General features: G+C 41.1%; 1 protein-coding gene across 4 annotated transcripts in view; it reads right to left on the bottom strand.

The window, feature by feature from the left end:
• Window positions 1–300: 300 nt before the first annotated feature.
• The window catches only part of LOC147740900 (dromaiocalcin-2-like), a 217,005-nt gene continuing 193,466 nt past the window's right edge, over window positions 301–23,839 (bottom strand). For all 4 annotated transcript variants that reach the window (XM_086935992.1, XM_086935995.1, XM_086935990.1 and 1 more), the window contains 2 exons: window positions 2,016–2,091; window positions 301–481 (listed from right to left, as the gene is read on the bottom strand). In XM_086935992.1, coding sequence (XP_086792118.1) covers window positions 399–481; window positions 2,016–2,091 — 159 coding nt within the window. In that variant the 3' untranslated portion in view covers window positions 301–398. The remainder of the gene's footprint in view (window positions 482–2,015; window positions 2,092–23,839) is intronic.

Genomic DNA, 23,839 nt, shown 5'->3' with positions numbered 1-23,839 from the left:
TTGCCATTTGCCTGCCATATTGACTTCTTAATTTTTAAATAAACCTTAATGGTGTGTTCTTTGAACCTTGTCTTGTGTGGATTTTCCTATGTGATTTTTCTGGGTCTACATTATTTTGTATTTAGGGCTCTCGTCTACAGAGACTCACACATGGCCCGATCCATCAATTGGCCCTTTTGATGTAAAACGCGCTGACAGCCTCATGGGCTCCAGGGGAGTCTTTCTCATTTCCACCTTCCTCACTTCATACAGTTCAGTGGAGTCTCATGGATTCTTTAAAAAATGAACCTCACACAGATGCAAAGTAAATAGTTTTATACATTTTTCAGAAATATACAGATGAAAAAAAAGTTGTAGCGCTGTGAGGTGCCCATGCTTCCCTCTCAGCACCTCCTCCTTCACACGGGAAATAGTTGGGGCTTGTACATGCAGATAAAAGGCAGACGGGTGTTGCAGTTAGTGATATCCAAATTGACCAGTCCTGGAAATAAATGGAAAAAATAAACACATCTAATCAGAAGACTGGTACATCAATGCAGTTAGCCATGTTTTCTTTAAAACAGGGAGTCCAGGGCATGAATTTGAGACTGTGGGGAAACAGACACATGGGATAGCAAGGACATCATTAGTGATACATTCTTCTTGAGATGAAGAAAACTCCAAGAAAGGATTGCCAAAGGCCCATGTATAACCTTCCTCATCCCTACCACCACTGCTTCCCCCAAAACAGGATGGTATATTATCAATGCAACACACCGAGGGTTTTCAAAACCACAAGATCTTTCCACCCAAATTACTAAGGGTATTATGTAGAGTTCAGCAGCTGGGTTACTCAGTCACAAACATGATGGCTATCCTGCTCACATTATTACAAATATAGTATATCCTATCGCACTTATAATAGGGTAGACCGAATGTCCACCATGTTAATGAAAGAGTAACTCATCGCCAGACTCGAAATCAGGTCCTTTGTTGTTATCAGAGGGTAAGGAAAGTTGTGTATTTTAAACTCAATTGCCCAACACCCCACTCCCTTCTGCCGCAGAAGAAAAAATTAAGAAAGAAAGGAATTATTAATAGAGGGATTTAAGAATCCAGTGGTAAATTAACAATGAGGCTGAACATCATCCCAGATGTGATAGCAGCTCCATCAGGAAAGGTCTGATTGGGTTGTGCTGTCAAAGCAACTATTTGTGAAAGTAAGGGAAGCTAAGTATCCTATGAAACTGGATGGGAAACAACACTTACAACGCAACTTTTACAATGCACTACCTTTACAACAAAACTTTTACAACGCAACATCCATTACAACGCAACCATTACAACGCATGTCACTACAATGCATACCACTACAACGCATGTCATTACAACGCAGCCATTACAATGCATACCATTACAACGCATACCTACACTATCCAACACTTACCCTACTGTTGCACCCCCTGGAGTTAGAATAGTAATTTTTACCCCTACACTATCCAATACTTACCCTACTGTTGCACCCCCTGGAGTTAGAATAGTAATTTTTAACCCTACACTATCCAACACTTACCCTACTGTTGCACCCCCCTGGAGTTAGAATAATAATTTTTACCCCTACACTACCTACACTACCTACCTACCCTATACTTACCATACATGCAATGTAATGGTATGCGTTGTAATGGTATGCGTTGTAAATGTAGTATGCGTTGTAGTGGAATGCGTTGTAAAGGTAGTTTCAAAGAATTTGTTGTAATGGCATGCGTTGTAATGGAATGCATTGTAATGGATGTTTTGGTGTAAAAATTGTGTTGTAAAGGTATGCGTTGTAAAAGTATGCGTTGTAACAACATACATCCAACTGGATGCTGAATGAGTCCAATGGGCATTAGAGAGGCAACCAGAAGATAAAGTGGGCAGGTCTAAGATGCGCCCAGTGAGCACAGAGGTTCAAGGAGGAGCGGCCCATAAGTGGACCAAGGGAATGGAGTTCTCTCAGGGCAGGGTTGACCTGTACACATAGAGATCCTTACCAATTACTTTAAGGGTATGGCAAGTCTTGGCCCACAGGAACCCTTTCATGTTTTCCAAGGTGTTCTTCATGCTGCCCTAAAATAAAACAAAAGACACACGCTTTAACAGCTAGGAGTCTGCAATGTTGAGAGCTTTCATCAGAATGAGTTTGATTGCTGGAGGCTTGGTCCTATCTTATGGACTTGACTTACTACAAATACTGGAAAGGCAAGCCGGAAACATTGCTGCTACCCGCCAGCCTTAAGCAGCTCTGGTCATTGTTATTCCCACTCCATGGATCATTGTCTGTGATTCACCTGCTAGTTACCAGTTTTGGGCACATAGGTATGTTAGGGTAATAATCAACCTCTGGGACACTAACCCATGAGCTCTACCGTCATAGTATCAATCTGAAATCAACAACATCCAGTGCTAAAAGATTTTCAAATCTAAACATTAATTAAGATCCCCTGGATGCTTTTCTCTTGTGTAGATAATAATGCAAGATCCAAGGTATGAGGCCCTTCTACAAACAGTGTCTACAACCTCTTCCCGGGAACTACCAGGGCTTGTGCCCGTTCATCTGTAATACACATAGCACCAGTGCACATAGAGTATTGGTGTTATCTTCCTGGGGCGTCCCTTCACTGGCATGGGTACACACATTTCTAGTTCTCATGGCAATTTTCCATTGTAACCTTGTAAGACATCTCTGGCCCACGCGCCAAGTCCAAAGGGGTTTCTTTAATCTTAAGAAAAATCCTGAGATGCTTCAATATTGCCTTTTAAAACAACAACCTCTCTGATTGAAACAAACAGAACAGCACAAACAAAAAATGTGTGAAGAAGCGAGATGGCACCTCACGGGCGCACCACCAATGGGGCCCCTGATTGGTACTCACCAGGATGGCCCTGTTCTCATCATCGGTGCCATCAAGCTAAAACCAAAAAAAACGTGTCTCGAACCTCAAAAGTAAAAAGACAGTGAATGGTGCAGTGGACACAACTTATATGTGACAAAACTAACAACATTTAACATATAAATCACTGTGCAACTGGGACCATAAACTTTACTTTCATTCCCTTCTCTGTTGCAAACCAATGAACACACATATACTAAAAAGGAAGAGAGTAAATACTACCTATCGATTTACTCTCTACTCACAGCCAACATGTTTCATTGCCTTGGTTTTTATCAGGCAATTTCTTCAGGGCAAAATATTTTGGATGCCACTGCAAGAGACACTGAGGCTTAGGTGCTGTAACAAAAACAAATAAAAGTGTGGTCACATGGAATCCCCCTCTGTATTCTGCAGCTTAGAAATGTCAAACCACCATGCTATATTCAGAAAATGAAATAAATGGAAAGGAGTCTATTTACCCTGCTTATAGTTTTGCCTCTCATACCAGTGATGAAGGAAAGATAAAAACGGAATCCAGCCCCCTTAGGTGAGCATGGTCCTGACTCCCCGTTCGAGAGAGTAACTGTAATTAAAAAACACAGGGTATTACATTACTTCAGTGTAGGAGCCAGTTCCCAGCTGACGCTTTCCAGACCTCCAGAGTGCAGCCCTGCTAGATGTTAAATGTTACCGGTAGAGCAGTAGCGGTAGGCGTCCTCTCAACCCTCGAGCTCAGAACGAGTGAGTTTCTGTGTATTTACCGAATGAGGAGCGATCGGATTGGTTCAGGCTGCCGATTTTCTGTGTCTCGGATTGGTTCCCGAGATCGCGTTCCGCTCATTTCTATTGGTCAGCATTATCTGTTGACACGGAAACCGGTTTACATGTCAGGACACAGATTGTCCTATTATAGAATGCCGGTCTTCGGTGGAAAGTCCCGGCCATTTGTAAATGGGCACATTAGTCCAGGTTTAGATTGGTTATATCATGCGTTTGTCATGTTTAGTGTGCGCCACCGGTTAAAATGACATTTGCATATAGTTTTCTTTCCCCGCATTTATTTCAGAGAAAAAAATTTTCAGTTTGAAAAAATTTTTGATTCATAATATATTAAATGGATTCACAATATATTAACGATTTATATTAGCTGCTCACCCTCTTTTAATAGGTGTGGTGTTGAAAGTTTAAAGGCTTTGTCATTTATTAAGTCAATTCAAAACGTGTTTGTGAGAGTCAGGGTGTTACTAGAATGGAGCAAGAGGTTTAGAATGCCGGTCTTCGGTGGAAAGTCCCGGCCAATTGTAAATGGGCACATTAGTCCAGGTTTAGATTGGTTATATCATGCGTTTATCATGTTAGGTGTGTGCCACCGATTAAAACGACATTTGCATGTAGTTTTCTTCCCCCGCATTTCTTTCAGTGAAAAAATTTTTAGTTGAAAAAAATTTTTGATTCATAATATATTAAATGGATTCATAATATATTAATGATTTATATTAGCTGCTCACCCTGTTTTAATAGGTGTGGTGTGAAAAGTTTAAAGGCTTTGTCATTTATTAGGTCAATTCAAAACGTGTTTGTGAGAGTCAGGGTGTTACTAGAATGGAGCAAGAGGTTTATTAATATAGATGATATATATATTAATTTTAGGAGGAGTACCACCAGTCGAAATAGGACAGCAGAACACTACGCTGGAAGGCAGCTCTTCAGAAGGTTAACGCAACTTATTCCATTCTAAAAGTTCGTTCAGCCCTTTCTGCTCACTTTGTTCCTGATATATCCAGCGGGCTTCTTTGTTGATTAGTCGTCTTTCCACCGACTGTACATCGCCCATCACTCTCTCTAACACTACCCATGAAAAGGTGTGTTTGTTGCGGTGGCAGTGTTGCACTAACTTTCTAGTCAGTTTTCCATTCCGTATCGTACTGACATGTTCTTGGATGCGGAGTTTGATCTTCCGTGTGGTGAGTCCAATATACTCCAGACCACACTCGCATTTCAATCTGTATACCACATTGGTGGTATTGCAGTTACTGAAGTGGTTCAGTGACCACGTCCTCCCTGATTGCAGCGTCACGGTGGTTGTTTTCTTAGTCATTGGACACACCGAACAGCTCCCGCATGGGTAATGCCCGTTGGGGATAGTGGTGTTCTCAATTTCCCGTCTTTCCACACTTCGGGTGTGAACGAGTTTGTCCTTCAGGTTACTCGCTCTTCGGAAGGCAAACCGCGGTGGTGGCATCTTGAAATCCGCTGTGGAAAGTAGGGACCAATGTTTCCTGATCGCCTGGCGGATCTTTGTAGCCATGGGATCGTAAGTCATGACTACGGGTAGACAGTCTGATTTCTCTTTAGGTTGTGTCTCTAACAAGGCTGCTCTGGGTGTGTTCAAGGCTCTTTTCTGGGCTTGCTTGACTACTCTCCGTGGGTATTCACGTGCTTCCAGTTTCAAACTGAGAGCTCCTGCTTGTTCTTTATAGAGTTCTGTTGAAGAGCAGTTTCGTCGGTACCTGAGGAATTGTCCTACCGGGAGATTGTCCCTCAGTGCTCTCGGGTGATATGACCGGTATGACAATAATGAATTCCTATCGGTAGGCTTTTGATGTACGCTTGTTCTGAATCCTCCTCCTGATGCCTCAATTTCAAGATCCAGATAGACCGCCTTAGTGTGGTCATAGTTCCAGGTGAACCGCAAACTCATATCCTGAGTGTTTAGCCAGTTTAGAAATTGGATCAGCAAAGCTTCTTCCCCTGTCCAAAGGAGGAGCACATCATCAATATATATATAATATATAGTTCGGTTTGTCTTTCCCTCTAGACTCCCATTTTGTGTAGTGCCTTGTGTACGGCGGCTCAGCCGTGAGAGTACCCTTATGCAACCTTACGTCGTAACTCTGATTTTTAACATTTAGGTGTGGTCACCCCAACCTGGTTCCCCCACCACTAACTGCATATTCAAACCACCAATAAGCCTGTATTCTGATAATGGATAAAAATTGCCTGGCTTTCACGAATGATCAGATCGCGGCAATTTTCTCACGCCCATCATTATTTGAAGGGAATCCCCTCTCTGGTAACAACAAAGTTAGAGAAGAATGGGAGAAGCTCACTAACTTGAAAAAGAAACATATAAGAATTGCCCTTCATGGGGCTCTTATGACTGAGTACTACCAAGCTGGAGCCTCACCAGCAAGTTTAATAGTGAGAATAGAACCGCGGATCTTCCTTGATGATAAAGAGTTCCGACGAGACTGGAGCTTTATCGCTAATAAGTGTACCAGGGATTGGTTAATATTAATAATAAGTACAGCTCAGAGACTAAGCGAAGAAGTACTTAAGGAGATCTTAGAACTTGAGGAGGCCATCAGTCGGGACAGTAGTTTCACTGACGCGAAAGACCATCTACAAAAAATCCAAGACGATCTGGAAGAATACAAACAATATATGATAACACAGAAAATTAAGGGATTGCAGCGCAATTTACAACGCTATACACATGAATGGGCTTTTCCCTACGTGAATGATTCATACTACGAACAAACTCAAGAACAACAACAGCCACAACAATTCGGAGGAGGGAGAAGAGGCAGAGGTGCCAGATTTCAACCACAAAGAAGAACACCTGTCAACTGGACCTTTGACAATACCTCCAGTGAAGACGAGCCTGAACCAGGACCCAGCACTAGCAGGGTAAGATTCAATCAATCAGAAGCTTCCAATACCGACCTGAGCACCTTGTTACGGAGTTTTTTAGAACAGGGACAAGCGTCCAACAAGGGACCGGGACAACAACAAGGGAAAGGAAAAGGACGCGGAAGTCGACAACCACAACAATGGCAACCGTTCTCCCCACGCCTGACACGGAGCAGAGGAAAGAAGCCCCTGTAATGAGTATTGTGGTCAACCTGTCCGACCATCAGTTAACGATGGAGGAAGAACATGTACTTAATAAAGGGTTGGGATTTGTTCCCACCCCTATCCATGATGCTTTTAAATGCCGGACTGAGTTTCACGATACCATGAGAAAGATCAAATTGAAGAAATTCTTCGCGAAACAACCGTCTGAGGAGAACAAGGGCTACTATACCAACTTGAGAAAACCATCTACTTTCTGCCCTCCGACTGGAGCTACCGGCCCGGAAGTGGCAGTTTTTGAGGCTAAAGTTCTAGAGGAAATTGGGAGAATAGAAAACGACAACAGATCAGGCGTTTTCAAAAACATGACGAAAAGTGATTGGGAGGCTATGAAGTCCCTACAAAGAAATGATAAAATCACTATAAAAAGCGCCGATAAAGGCGGAGCCATCGTCATATTAAACACCTGTGACTACGAAGCTGAAGTCCGCCGTCTACTTAGTGTGAGAACTAATTATCAACCGCTCACCAAAGATCCCACTCCAGATCTCATGAAAATGATAACTGACCTAGTGGGACTGGCAAAGGAGAAGAAGTGGATAAACGCGAAGGAAGCGGAGTTCCTCGTCAACACCAATCCCAGGATCCCGGCATTTTACATTCTGCCGAAGATACATAAGCCGGCCCGGCCCCCCCCGGGTCGGCCCATTGTATCGGGAATACAATCGATTCTGGAGCCCTTATCACAGTTCGCTGATTATTTTCTCCGTGAATCAGTGGTAACCCAGAAATCCTACGTCAAGGATACCATGGACATCTTAAATGTCCTGGACCAAACAACATTTGAACCTGCCAACGAATACATTGTAACTATAGACATAGAGTCTTTGTACTCATGTATTCCCCAGGATGCAGCACTGGTGGCTGCATCCAGAGCATTGGCCACACAAGAGTGGTTCTACGACACCCCACAAAGCTTTGTGCTACAGTGCATAGAAATTGCACTTACGAGGAATTTTTTCTGCTTCAAGGACGACCTTTTTCTGCAAGTGACGGGAACGTCTATGGGGGCTACGATGGCACCCAGCCTGGCCTGCATTTATGTGGGCCAATTCGAGGAGCACGTCATCGAATCTGACATCAATCCCTTCAGAGACCACATACGTCTCTGGAGGCGATATATTGATGATGTGCTCCTCCTTTGGACAGGGGAAGAAGCTTTGCTGATCCAATTTCTAAACTGGCTAAACACTCAGGATATGAGTTTGCGGTTCACCTGGAACTATGACCACACTAAGGCGGTCTATCTGGATCTTGAAATTGAGGCATCAGGAGGAGGATTCAGAACAAGCGTACATCAAAAGCCTACCGATAGGAATTCATTATTGTCATACCGGTCATATCACCCGAGAGCACTGAGGGACAATCTCCCGGTAGGACAATTCCTCAGGTACCGACGAAACTGCTCTTCAACAGAACTCTATAAAGAACAAGCAGGAGCTCTCAGTTTGAAACTGGAAGCACGTGAATACCCACGGAGAGTAGTCAAGCAAGCCCAGAAAAGAGCCTTGAACACACCCAGAGCAGCCTTGTTAGAGACACAACCTAAAGAGAAATCAGACTGTCTACCCGTAGTCATGACTTACGATCCCATGGCTACAAAGATCCGCCAGGCGATCAGGAAACATTGGTCCCTACTTTCCACAGCGGATTTCAAGATGCCACCACCGCGGTTTGCCTTCCGAAGAGCGAGTAACCTGAAGGACAAACTCGTTCACACCCGAAGTGTGGAAAGACGGGAAATTGAGAACACCACTATCCCCAACGGGCATTACCCATGCGGGAGCTGTTCGGTGTGTCCAATGACTAAGAAAACAACCACCGTGACGCTGCAATCAGGGAGGACGTGGTCACTGAACCACTTCAGTAACTGCAATACCACCAATGTGGTATACAGATTGAAATGCGAGTGTGGTCTGGAGTATATTGGACTCACCACACGGAAGATCAAACTCCGCATCCAAGAACATGTCAGTACGATACGGAATGGAAAACTGACTACAAAGTTAGTGCAACACTGCCACCGCAACAAACACACCTTTTCATGGGTAGTGTTAGAGAGAGTGATGGGCGATGTACAGTCGGTGGAAAGACGACTAATCAACAAAGAAGCCCGCTGGATATATCAGGAACAAAGTGAGCAGAAAGGGCTGAACGAACTTTTAGAATGGAATAAGTTGCGTTAACCTTCTGAAGAGCTGCCTTCCAGCGTAGTGTTCTGCTGTCCTATTTCGACTGGTGGTACTCCTCCTAAAATTAATATATATATCATCTATATTAATAAACCTCTTGCTCCATTCTAGTAACACCCTGACTCTCACAAACACGTTTTGAATTGACCTAATAAATGACAAAGCCTTTAAACTTTTCACACCACACCTATTAAAACAGGGTGAGCAGCTAATATAAATCATTAATATATTATGAATCCATTTAATATATTATGAATCAAAAATTTTTTTCAACTAAAAATTTTTTCACTGAAAGAAATGCGGGGGAAGAAAACTACATGCAAATGTCGTTTTAATCGGTGGCACACACCTAACATGATAAACGCATGATATAACCAATCTAAACCTGGACTAATGTGCCCATTTACAATTGGCCGGGACTTTCCACCGAAGACCGGCATTCTAAACCTCTTGCTCCATTCTAGTAACACCCTGACTCTCACAAACACGTTTTGAATTGACTTAATAAATGACAAAGCCTTTAAACTTTCAACACCACACCTATTAAAAGAGGGTGAGCAGCTAATATAAATCGTTAATATATTGTGAATCCATTTAATATATTATGAATCAAAAATTTTTTCAAACTGAAAATTTTTTTCTCTGAAATAAATGCGGGGAAAGAAAACTATATGCAAATGTCATTTTAACCGGTGGCGCACACTAAACATGACAAACGCATGATATAACCAATCTAAACCTGGACTAATGTGCCCATTTACAAATGGCCGGGACTTTCCACCGAAGACCGGCATTCTATAATAGGACAATCTGTGTCCTGACATGTAAACCGGTTTCCGTGTCAACAGATAATGCTGACCAATAGAAATGAGCGGAACGCGATCTCGGGAACCAATCCGAGACACAGAAAATCGGCAGCCTGAACCAATCCGATCGCTCCTCATTCGGTAAATACACAGAAACTCACTCGTTCTGAGCTCGAGGGTTGAGAGGACGCCTACCGCTACTGCTCTACCGGTAACATTTAACATCTAGCAGGGCTGCACTCTGGAGGTCTGGAAAGCGTCAGCTGGGAACTGGCTCCTACACTGAAGTAATGTAATACCCTGTGTTTTTTAATTACAGTTACTCTCTCGAACGGGGAGTCAGGACCATGCTCACCTAAGGGGGCTGGATTCCGTTTTTATCTTTCCTTCATCACTGGTATGAGAGGCAAAACTATAAGCAGGGTAAATAGACTCCTTTCCATTTATTTCATTTTCTGAATATAGCATGGTGGTTTGACATTTCTAAGCTGCAGAATACAGAGGGGGATTCCATGTGACCACACTTTTATTTGTTTTTGTTACAGCACCTAAGCCTCAGTGTCTCTTGCAGTGGCATCCAAAATATTTTGCCCTGAAGAAATTGCCTGATAAAAACCAAGGCAATGAAACATGTTGGCTGTGAGTAGAGAGTAAATCGATAGGTAGTATTTACTCTCTTCCTTTTTAGTATATGTGTGTTCATTGGTTTGCAACAGAGAAGGGAATGAAAGTAAAGTTTATGGTCCCAGTTGCACAGTGATTTATATGTTAAATGTTGTTAGTTTTGTCACATATAAGTTGTGTCCACTGCACCATTCACTGTCTTTTTACTTTTGAGGTTCGAGACACGGTTTTTTTGGTTTTAGCTTGATGGCACCGATGATGAGAACAGGGCCATCCTGGTGAGTACCAATCAGGGGCCCCATTGGTGGTGCGCCCGTGAGGTGCCATCTCGCTTCTTCACACATTTTTTGTTTGTGCTGTTCTGTTTGTTTCAATCAGAGAGGTTGTTGTTTTAAAAGGCAATATTGAAGCATCTCAGGATTTTTCTTAAGATTAAAGAAACCCCTTTGGACTTGGCGCGTGGGCCAGAGATGTCTTACAAGGTTACAATGGAAAATTGCCATGAGAACTAGGATTGTTGTTGTTGACTAGCTTTCTGAGTGGAGGGCGTCCTAGTTCGGTTTGTCTTTCCCTCTAGACTCCCATTTTGTGTAATGGGTACACACATTCCCAATGTTCTCACTGTGAGAAGTTGACCGGGCATGTGCTGTCCCCTTATAGTGGGCACCTTGTACCAGTCCAAACAACCCTTATTGATGATAGGTTTAAAACAACCTTTATTGAAAACTATGGAAAGCAGCCTCCAGGCTAAGTCTTGAAGGAGTGTAAAGCAGCTTGGTTTACCAGATTATAACCTCTTGAATGTCTAAATGAAAGGAAAACCACACAAGGAATATATATATATGCCCACTTGGGCAAGACTTTTGTGAACTTTTCAATCAGGCAAGCGGTACCCAACCGGGTTTCGTATGGAACTATGTCCGAGCTGCGATGGGCTTCACTACAGATACCAGCATGCCTCGCTCAGCTGACGCCCACGTGGGCAGGACTATGATAATCGAATAAAGCTGATCCACTCAAACCCGCTGTCTGTGTTATATTGGAAATTGCCAGTGATCAAGAGCTTACACGCTCGAAACGCGTTTGGCAGTCACGCATTGACGAGCGAAGGGCAGCTAAAAAGCTCTGCTGCGGCCTGCTGTGTGCGTCACCCCTACAAGTGTGATCTCCTCTATTGGGGCAACCTGTTTCTTTCATGTTTAGCGGCATGCCTAGCCGCGAGGAGGTCCCGCCGCGTCATTGCGGATCCCTGGAGTTCGGTACTTCCGAGCTCTGTTTGGATTGAAGGGGGCCTGACGGGCGGAACTATTGGCAGAACTGGGAGCGGTCCTTTGTCTCTTCAAGCCCTCTTGGGCAAGACTTTTGTGAACTTTTCAATCAGGCAAGCGGTACCCAACCGGGTTTTGTATGGAACTATGTCCTAGCTGCGATGGGCTTCACTACAGATACCAGCATGCCTCGCTCAGCTGATGGCCATGTGGGCGGGACTATGATAATCGAATAAAGCTGATCCACTCAAACCCACTGTCTGTGTTATATTGGAAAGAGCCAGTGATCAAGAGCTTACACGCTCGAAACGCGTTTGGCAGTCACGCATTGACGAGCGAAGGGCAGCTGAAAGGCTCTGCTGCCGCCTACTGTGTGCGTCACCCCTACAAGTGTGATCTCCTCTATTGGGGCAACCTGTTTCTTTCATATATATATATATATATATATATATATATCCATGAACAAAGATGCAGTAAAGTACGCTCTCAGGAATCAAAACTCAGTCCAGAAGTACAATGAAACCTTGGTTTTAATCACACAACGCGTTTCGGCGACCTGCCTTGATCACGTGTGACATCACAGTGAAAAAAAGTGTGCTTTTTACAAACAATAACATCAAAATCGAGGTAGGACTTGGGTTACATCAGCACAATAGCGTCAGACATATTGGAATGGTCATCATATGTTCATACTGTTGGTAAATACAATCCATCATACCATAGTTGTGACCTACAGTTCGTATTGTATAGGTGGCATTAAAGTTCATACCACAAATTACTCCCTATAGTGGGTGAAATAAATAGTTCTACTGGCACTAGAATAGATGTTTTTAAGTTTGTAAGGAAAATCAAATTGAAAAAGTGGTACAAACTTAAAAGACTAGGACATGGACCGAACACTGATATTCCAACCAATGACAATCAGTGTAATTTCAATGTGGGTGATGTAGATAACCTGGTAGCCATAGCCCAACTTGCTATGTCAGGGGATACCACGACTGACTCATTCACATCAGCAGATATTCTCAGTATGGCAGGCTTTCTGATTGGAGCAGCAGCCGCTACTAGCTTTAAGACTCGTTCCACATTCATGCCCACCATGCCCCATGATAACATTGACACCTTCCATGATTGTGTGGTGAAAGATCTAGTGAAATTGAGATCTAAACAAGGGGTGGGCAACAGAGATAAACAGAAATCTCCCAATAATCTGACCTTGAAACAACGCATGGCTCTTAAAACACTACAAGAAGATTCCTCTATTGTGATACGCCCTGCTGACAAGGGGGGTAATATTGTTGTGTTAAATAGAAGCGATTATATCACTGAGGCTATGCGCCAACTCAGTGATGACAATTTCTATGTACAGATTACAAGATCTGAATATGGGAATAGCATTACTGAGATTTGGGACAAACTAGCAATGTGGAAGGACCAGGGATTACTTTCGTGGGAAGAATATTGTTACCTCAAAAAGGATAATCCTATTCTTCCTATCTTGTATCTTTTACCTAAGTTACATAAGCACAAGACCCAACCTCCGGGCCGGCCCATAGTCTCTTCCATTGGCAGTGTCTGCGAACACATTTCTAAGTACGTGGATCACTTCCTAAGAGACTATGTGGTCAATCTACCTAGCTACCTGAGAGACACCAAGGATTTCCTGAGTAAAATTGACACCCTGAAATGGGAAAAAGATTGGATCTTTATGGTGTTAGATGTTCACTCACTCTACACCATAATTGAACACCAACAAGGTCTTGAGGCATGCGAATTCTACCTACGCAATAGATCCATCAAATTCTTTGAGCATAATGTCATGGTGATGAAGATGATTGACTTTTGTCTCAAAAATAATATTTTTTCATTTGATGGCGCCCTCTACAGGCAGACCAATGGTACTGCCATGGGTTCTTGCTTTGCTCCCAGTTTCGCTAATTTGTTTATGGGACACTGGGAGCAGGAGATCCATGGCAGTACAACCCTGAAGGAAGACTTTGGTAGAGTCAGAGTTTGGCTACGATATATTGACGACTTATTCATTGTCTACATGGGGAGCAAAGAACAAGCTGAATCCTTTCTTACCAAATTGAATGCCAACAGATATCACATCAAATTGTCAGGTACCATCAATAATACCATGGTGGAATACCTTGATGTGAGACTGGAGATTAAAGACAATACTATCTGCACGTCGCTGTTCCGTAAAGACACAGCAGGCAACAGCATACTGCATGCCCTCAGTAGTCATCCTGAGGTGCTCAAATGGAGCATACCTTATGGTGAACTACTGAGGGCCAAGAGAAATTGTAACTCTGTTGAAGCATTCCAGAGAGAACGGGACATCATATTAGGAAGGTTCAAGGAAAGAGGATACCCCAACTGGGTTATCAAACAAGCGATCACAAGAGTAGACAAGGTTGATAGAAGAGAAACCTTAGAAGAGGCAGATTCAGTGAGTGAAGAGTCTGAAGAAACAACGAGGTTGATACTGACCTACAATTCCCAGTCAGCCTCGGTCAAAAAAGTTATTGCCAAACATTGGAATATCCTGAGACAGGACAACACCATAGGTAATAATGTTAATGAAAGACCCAGTATTACATACAAAAGGAACCGTAATATCAGGGATCTGGTCTCAAGGAATGATGTTACAGCTTACAGAGATATTACAGTCAATGGTGTGCAGGGTTTCTACCCCTGCGGCCACTGTAAAGCCTGTAGCAACATTGTCTACAAAAATGAACTTTCTTACAATGGTGTAACAAGAAAAATAACCCAATTCCTTACCTGTAGTACATGCTATGTCATATATGTGATTGAATGTCCGTGTCACCTGTGGTATATAGGAAGCACTAAATGCTGTGCTAAAAAGAGAATACTGGAACATCGCAGGGCCATAACCAACCATGACCCCAAATATCCGGTGGCACGACATTTCAGTGAAAAACATTTTTCTAATGCCAACCTTCTGAACTACATGCTCATTGAACAGGTTTCAGCCAAACCGAGAGGGGGAGACAGATTGTTAGCCCTGAGACAACAGGAGTCAAAACATATTATTAACTTCCAAAGCAAGCACCCAGGTGGGCTCAACTGGGATGAGGAGTTAGAAATACACCTCAGGGTTGACTCCTAGACTGTATGATAGTCCAGTACTGGACAACAGTTGGTAACAGATATGAGAATGTGCTTGAGTACTGTATTCTGCCTGTTTTTTGCCAACATGCTTGAGGTGTGCTAGTATTATTATTCCTATGCATTATTTTAATTACATTTTATTTTTTGTGTATTTGTTTACAGGTGTACAGTCAGGAGTTCCTGGTATGAATGGATTCCAGAATTGGGCACTACTGTCAATGACACTTCCAGTTTGCACTTCTTCTTTTAGACACCTTTTCACGGTCAGGTATCGTTCGCTCACCTGTTTTGCACTTCCCTTTTGTCGTTTGTAGGACTGAGCTAATGTGATTCCAGCACCCCATTGTTGACTGGCTTCAATACTGGCACTTTTTATCCAACGGACACTTGTCATTCATATTCCCCTTCTGCCATGCCGTGAAAGATTTTTTTGACTGAGACCCACATGAACTTTTGGGCGGTCTCGACATTATTGCATGTTGCACTGAAGCACTTTTCTGCACTATCAGAATGCTCTGGGTAGCTGAGGGGTTTGTTGACTTTTACCAACTCGTTACCTACTTTTCTAGTGGCACACCTACAAATAACAATTCGTGGATATTCATTTCCTGGGCACTGTTATTTAAGTCGCGTGCGTATAGTGGCAAGAACGTATCATTATTATTGTGGTCCATCGTTTCTTTGCCAACTCGCATATTTGATATTCATTGTGGATATTTATGATTTTCTGGCCAGTGCGAACCAAGCCTGCGTGACGAGTGGCAAGAGCATGTCATTGTCATTTATATTATTAATTTGCTTGTGCCAGCCGATGTCTGTGAGATTGTGATGCCTAGTTATGATGATATTTTTCATTTATTGGGTGACATCGTTTACCATGGTAACATGGCCGACAGCTTATGTTTATGATACACGGACATTACATATATTAGCAGATTGCCAGTAGAACTATTTATTTCACCCACTATAGGGAGTAATTTGTGGTATGAACTTTAATGCCACCTATACAATACGAACTGTAGGTCACAACTATGGTATGATGGATTGTATTTACCAACAGTATGAACATATGATGACCATTCCAATATGTCTGACGCTATTGTGCTGATGTAACCCAAGTCCTACCTCGATTTTGATGTTATTGTTTGTAAAAAGCACACTTTTTTTCACTGTGATGTCACACGTGATCAAGGCAGGTCGCCGAAACGCGTTGTGTGATTAAAACCAAGGTTTCATTGTACTTCTGGACTGAGTTTTGATTCCTGAGAGCGTACTTTACTGCATCTTTGTTCATGGATATCTAATTTTCGGTTGCTTCGCCGGAGTGTACGCCACTTGTCCACGGGTCACCACGTTGCAGCAGGAGCAGCTCTGTGTTAAATATATATATATATATATATATATATATATATATATATATATATATATATATATATATATATATATATATATTCACTAAAAAAAACATAGGTTTCACATCAGTTATAGTTACCTGGAAATTTTACTGTCATAAAACCATTGAAATTCCACGTTATAGTTAGTTGGACTCACTATAACTTGCGCGTGTAATGCACTGCTGATGACGTCACATATTACATCACTCATGACATGGTCAGTGACATCACTCATGACATCACTGATGACATCATCCTTGTGACAGAGTGACAGACCTCCTTTCACTGTAATGTAACCCATGAAACACAAAAAGAAAAATATAAATTAAAACATTTTTAAAAATGGAGATACCCATACCAGTTACAACAACCAATTCAATAATTCCACCATCTATATACACATTTACTCATTCATCAACAGTTCTATATAGTCACTCATACATATACTCACTCATCATATGTAGTGATACATCTATACATCCTGTTACACACCGACAGTCATCCAAAAGTTACTCACACACATACTCACACATGAAAATAAACTATTGAACACCCATTTATTTGCATATACAACTATACACACACTACCACCTTACTTCTAAGTAAACTTACACATTCTTACTCTCTTAAACAATCACTTATAGAAACACATACTTATTTAAACAAGAAGTCTTTCAATCTCTCACACTCACATATAATCACTCATATACATCAATATTCACATATACTAGATTAAAACATATCTTGTTACTGATAAAGACACTAGTGAGACAGTCATTCACTCACTAACACACGCATATACACACTCATCCACCCAAACAGTCCTGCACATATGCCGTCTTCAAAACACTTACAAACAGTGAGTCAGTCATTGATGCATCTATGTGCTAAGTAACACTCCCACCAAACCATACAGACACTCATACTGATACTAAAAAAAACAAATAATAACCCATATACACACACATGTAGCTACTCACCAATCCATGCAGCCATTTATAAACAAAGTGAAACACTGATACATATTAACCAATCATTTTTTTATTTAAAAAAAAACAATTACACACTTATTTAAACATTTATTCTTATTTATTTATTTTTCAGAAAGACACACATTCACAAGGATGATGTCATCAGTGATGTCATGAGTGATGTCACTGACCATGTCATGAGTGATGTATTATGTGACGTCATCAGCAGTGCATTACACGCGCAAGTTATAGTGAGTCCAACTAACTATAACGTGGAATTTCAATGGTTTTATGACAGTAAAATTTCCAGGTAACTATAACTGATGTGAAACCTATGGTTTTTTTAGTGAATTTAATAGGTTTTTAAAATGCTAATTCCTAACTATAAATGGTGTGAAACCTATGGTTTTTTCAGTGAATTTCAAAGGTTTTTTAAATGCTAATTCCTAAATATAACTGGTGTGAAACCTATGGTTTTTTCAGTGAATTTCATAGGTTTTTTTAATGCTAATTCCTAACTATAAGTCTCACTTTATAAGTAAGACTGTTAGCGCTCTAGTTGTTTAGAACACTCTGGTACATTCTGTCATTGGGCTACAGTTGTGCTACATCTGGCTGATATTTGGGCAATTTTTCTTTTTGTCTCTGGTGGCCATCTTTGGGCTACATTGGGCTATATTGGGCTACATTGGGCTACATTTGGGCTCTAACATATATATAGCCCAATGTATCCCAATATATATTTTTTCAAAGTTAATTTTCGTAAAAACCACTTAAGAATAGGGCTACCAGTCCATACATTTTTTTACTGTCATAAAACCATTAAAATTCCACGTTATAGTTAGTTGGACTCACTATAACTTGCGCGTGTAATGCACTGCTGATGACGTCACATATTACATCACTCATGACATGGTCAGTGACATCACTCATGACATCACTGATGACATCATACTTGTGACAGAGTGACAGACCTCCTTTCACTGTAATGTAACCCATGAAACACAAAAAGAAAAATATAAATTAAAACATTTTTAAAAATGGAGATACCCATACCAGTTACAACAACCAATTCAATAATTCCACCATCTATATACACATTTACTCATTCATCAACAGTTCTATATAGTCACTCATACATATACTCACTCATCATATGTAGTGATACATCTATACATCCTGTTACACACCGACAGTCATCCAAAGTTACTCATACACATACTCACACATGAAAATAAACTATTGAACACCCATTTATTTGCATATACAGCTATACACACACTACCACCTTACTTCTAAGGAAACTTACACATTCTTACTCTCTTAAACAATCACTTATAGAAACACATACTTATTTAAACAAGAAGTCTTTCAATCTCTCACACTCACATATAATCACTCATATACATCAATATTCACATATACTAGATTAAAACATATCTTGTTACTGATAAAGACACTAGTGAGACAGTCATTCACTCACTAACACACGCATATACACACTCATCCACCCAAACAGTCCTGCACATATGCCGTCTTCAAAACACTTACAAACAGTGAGTCAGCCATTGATGCATCTATGTGCTAAGTAACACTCCCACCAAACCATACAGACACTCATACTGATACTAAAAAAAACAAATAATAACCCATATACACACACATGTAGCTACTCACCAATCCATGCAGCCATTTATAAACAAAGTGAAACACTGATACATATTAACCAATCATTTTTTTATTTAAAAAAAAAACAATTACACACTTATTTAAACATTTATTCTTATTTATTTATTTTTCAGAAAGACACACATTCACAAGGATGATGTCATCAGTGATGTCATGAGTGATGTCACTGACCATGTCATGAGTGATGTAATATGTGACGTCATCAGCAGTGCATTACACGCGCAAGTTATAGTGAGTCCAACTAACTATAACGTGGAATTTCAATGGTTTTATGACAGTAAAATTTCCAGGTAACTATAACTGATGTGAAACCTATGTTTTTTTTAGTGAATTTAATAGGTTTTTAAAATGCTAATTCCTAACTATAACTGGTGTGAAACCTATGTTTTTTTCAGTGAATTTCAAAGGTTTTTTAGATGCTAATTCCTAAATATAACTGGTGTGAAACCTATGGTTTTTTCAGTGAATTTCATAGGTTTTTTTAATGCTAATTCCTAACTATAAGTCTCACTTTATAAGTAACACTGTTAGCGCTCTAGTTGTTTAGAACACTCTGGTACATTCTGTCATTGGGCTACAGTTGTGCTACATCTGGCTGATATTTGGGCAATTTTTCTTTTTGTCTCTGGTGGCCATCTTTGGGCTACATTGGGCTATATTGGGCTACATTGGGCTACATTTGGGCTCTAACATATATATAGCCCAATGTATCCCAATATATATTTTTTCAAAGTTAATTTTCGTAAAAACCACTTAAGAATAGGGCTACCAGTCCATACATTTTTTCCCATTTTTTTAAATTTATGTATTTATTTTTTTTGAGGGGGGGGGAGCGCTCCCGGTGCGCGCCCCGGGGAGCGTCCCGGAAAGCGTAATTATATGAAGCGCCCCGGTGCGCGAACCGGGGAGCGTCCCGTTAGCGCGAATGTCGCGAACGAAAACATGTTCATGACGTATCGCGTAGCCGCGTCCGCGTGATACGCACGGCGTAAGCGCACCCGGAAGTACTTGAGCGAATACGATCGCGCAACGTAAACATCCGACGCGCTTACGCTACGCGTCCCGGGGCGCGTAGCGTAAGCGCGTCGGGTCATGTGACCTCTAAATAACACTTTTCATTGGTTCATAACCGTTTTGGTTTCATAATGATGAAGCCCCTTGTCTTGTGACCTGAAAATAACACTTCTCATTGGTTCAGGACAGTTTTTTTTTCCAAATGATGAAAGACCCCACCTTTTTTCCTTATTCTGACTTTGTCCTTTGACTGAGGAAGACCTGTTTGTACATCTCTGTACCTTTTGGATCTTAATAATGGCTTCAGTAGCAGCAGCAGCTGGTGCATCTGCCCCACCACCACCACCACCACCACCAACAGGACCAGCTCCAGATTATATTGGTGGTCAAGAAGAGGAGGAGGAGGAAGAGGAAGAGGAGGAGGGGAGGAGAAGATGGCTGCCTGAAGAAAATACCCCATACAAGCCCAAGCCACACATTGTATGGGAGTTTTTTTCAATCCCAGAGGGGAAGAAAAAAGTGAATGCGGCCAAGGTAACTTGCCTAATCTGCAATGAAGAACTCTCAAGGGGCAACCCAAACAAAAAATATTCATTTGGTAACCATACCATGATTCGTCATATGACCAGAAAGCACCCAAACAACTATTCACGTGCAGAGTTCAGGGAACTGGCCAGTAACCTTCCCCATTCTTCAAGGACCACCTCCCAAAGAAACGAACCCACTTCATCAGGACCAGAAACATCAGAGATGATGCCTTGTATTCAGCCAAGATTTGCTGATTTTAAAATCACTTGTTCTGCATGTGGCAAGCCTATCGCCTATGGTGAAAAAAGCGTAAAGCTCATCGTCCTTGCAGGTGATAATCACAAGTGCCCCAAAAAGAAGTAATTTTGGGGGGGTTTTGTTTTTTTGCTCCAGTTGAGCCAGTTTCAATTCCCTTTTTTTTGTTTCTCCCCCTAAAAAAATACAAAAAAAATATAAAACTGTTTTGAAAAGCCAAAAAAAGTACATAATGTTCAAAAAACACAAAAAAAATATAAAACAACAAAAAGAAGAAAAAAAAAGTTCTTTTTAGAACTACCTCCAATTTCTAAAAAAAGGCTTCCTTTTTAAAAAAACTCTGTCATTCTTGTTTCCTCATAGTACGCTCCCCGGTACGCGCACCGGGGAGCGCACCGAGCGCTCCCCCCGCACAAAACGAAAAAAAATATATATTTTAAATGCCCCGCGGGGCCCTTTTTGAGCCCCCACATCAAACCTAGGGGGTCAAAGGGGGTCTATCCCTGTCGCCTTATGGTCATTTCCCCCTTTGTTTTAGCCACCTCTTGTGTCTCGATTTTACCGAGACACAAGATGGCGCCCGCTCAGGACTGTTTCGAATGTTTACAGACACCCGAGAGCCAATCAGCTTTCCGTGCGCACCTCGCGTGTCGCGCCCGGGGCGCTCCCCGGTTCGCGTACCGGGGCGCGGCTATAGATATATATTTTTTTTTTAACCTAAATTACTCAAAATCCACTGGAGCACATATCTTGAGACATAGCAAAGGCACATCGGGCTACCAGTCCCTACAATTTTACCAAGTTTGGTGTAAATCCATTCAACCGTTCGGGCTAAAAGTGAAATCGACCGCCCTATGGAAATTAACATGGGGAAAACGCGTTTTGGGACCCCCCTTTTATCTCGGCCCCCGCTTGACATATCCCCCCCCAAACTTTCAGGGAAGGACCGATGCGCCGCGAGGCCATTTTGAGGAAATTTTCAGGCAGATTCGTCAACCGGCGCCAAAGTTATTCCAAATAGAATTTTGAGAATTAACATTGAAAAAAATCCTAACTATAACTAGCTACTGGCGACCGCCAGTAGGTAATATATATATGACTGGAACTCCGAAATTCGGCGCAAACCAACAGGAAGCCAAATAACGAAACGGACCCTTGTAAGTTGAATTAAGCGTTTTTATTCCATTCTGTGCACCCTCTCGATCGCCATGACGCATTTCGGGCCCTGGAGCCCTTGATCACAACTAAAAAATATATATATATTCACTGAAAAAACCATAGGTTATAGACCATATATAGTTAGGAATTAGCATTTACAAGACCTTGAAAATTCACTGAAAAAACCATAGGTTATAGACCATATATAGTTAGGAATTAGCATTTACAAAACCTTATTTTACTCACACAAAACCATTGAAATTCGCATATATAGTTAGTTGCACTAACTATATATCGCGCACCCGCAATCCACTGCTGATCATGTCACATATTACATCATTCATGACATGGTCAGTGACATCACTGATGACATCACTGATGACGTCTCAAATGACATCACTGATGACATCACTGATGACATCTCAAATGACATCACTGATGACATCACTGATGACATCTCATTTGACATTACTGATCACATCACTGATGACATCATTCATGTGATAATACGATGAACCTCTTCAGACTCTAATATAACCTTAGATACACTCAGTGTAAACAGACACTCACAGACTGTCACTCATCCATGGAGTTACTCACACACCTAGTCAGTCATGCAAAGAATCAATCACACCTCCATTTCCTCAACTATACAGTTATACACACCTTACTTATTCAAACATATACTAACACATATTTACTCTCTTATACAATCCCTGATACAAGTTCACAATGATCCATACAGCCACTCACACATTCACTAGCTCTTATGCACAGTTATTTATATATGTCAACTCTCACATGTACTGTGTTTTACATATGTACTTACTTTGACATGTAGCACTGAGATATCCATTCACTCAACAATACACTCATGCACACAGTCAACCCCCCATACAGCTGTTTCCACATGCACTTTTGAACCCATACATCTAGTGAATCAACTGCTCACACATCTATGCACAGAGTCATACACCTCCCAGCCACACACACACACACTCAGTCTCCCATACAAATACTTGGGCAACCAATCAATAACCCATATAGTTACTCATATAGCTACTGATCAACACATGCAGCTGTTTACAGAACAACAGACATAATGATGCACAAATTAAGACAGTTTAGTCACTAACCCATGCACTCAGTGAGACACATTTAATCACTCACTCATACAGTCAGTCATGCACCTACTAAATCCTTCATCCAGACACTTATACATCCACTCATTCTTCAATATGTAAGACATATTTTAACTTTACAGAAACATACAGTCACTGGATGTTGTCATCAGTGATGTCATCAGTGATGTCATTTGGGATGTCATCAGTGATGTCATCAGTGATGTCACTGACCATGTCATGAATGATGTAATATGTGACATGATCAGCAGTGGATTGCGGGTGCGCGATATATAGTTAGTGCAACTAACTATATATGCGAATTTCAATGGTTTTGTGTGAGTAAAATAAGGTTTTGTAAATGCTAATTCCTAACTATATATGGTCTATAACCTATGGTTTTTTCAGTGAATTTTCAAGGTTTTGTAAATGCTAATTCCTAACTATATATGGTCTATAACCTATAGTTTTTTCAGTGAATTTCAATGGTTTTTTAATAGCAAATATCAAAAGCTGTAAAATGTATTCTTCTTTTAAAGGAAAAATATATTTTATATGTATTTAATATAATTTTTTTATGTATATACATTTTTTGAGGGAACGAATTTATCAGCTATCATGCTGAAGAAGAGTGTGGGGAAAAAAAACAAAGAGGAGGACTAAGAGGAAAGAACAATCAGTTCAAAAATACAATTGCTTTAAAGCATGAAGTGCTTTTCCACACATTTACATTTAAATAACCCATATTAGAACATACAAAATATCTACAGAGGAGACGGTGTACATTGAATTTTAGACTCTTCATTGGTACCTACATGTTGGTACTTACATCACCCACACAACACAACAGCTCTATTCAGAGCTAC

The sequence above is a fragment of the Lissotriton vulgaris genome, chromosome 1_1 (genome assembly GCF_964263255.1).
Source record: "Lissotriton vulgaris chromosome 1_1, aLisVul1.2, whole genome shotgun sequence".
Lineage (NCBI taxonomy): Eukaryota > Metazoa > Chordata > Amphibia > Caudata > Salamandridae > Lissotriton > Lissotriton vulgaris.
The sequence above is the reverse complement of the archived record's forward strand: the minus strand, read 5'-3'. Positions and strand labels throughout refer to the sequence as shown.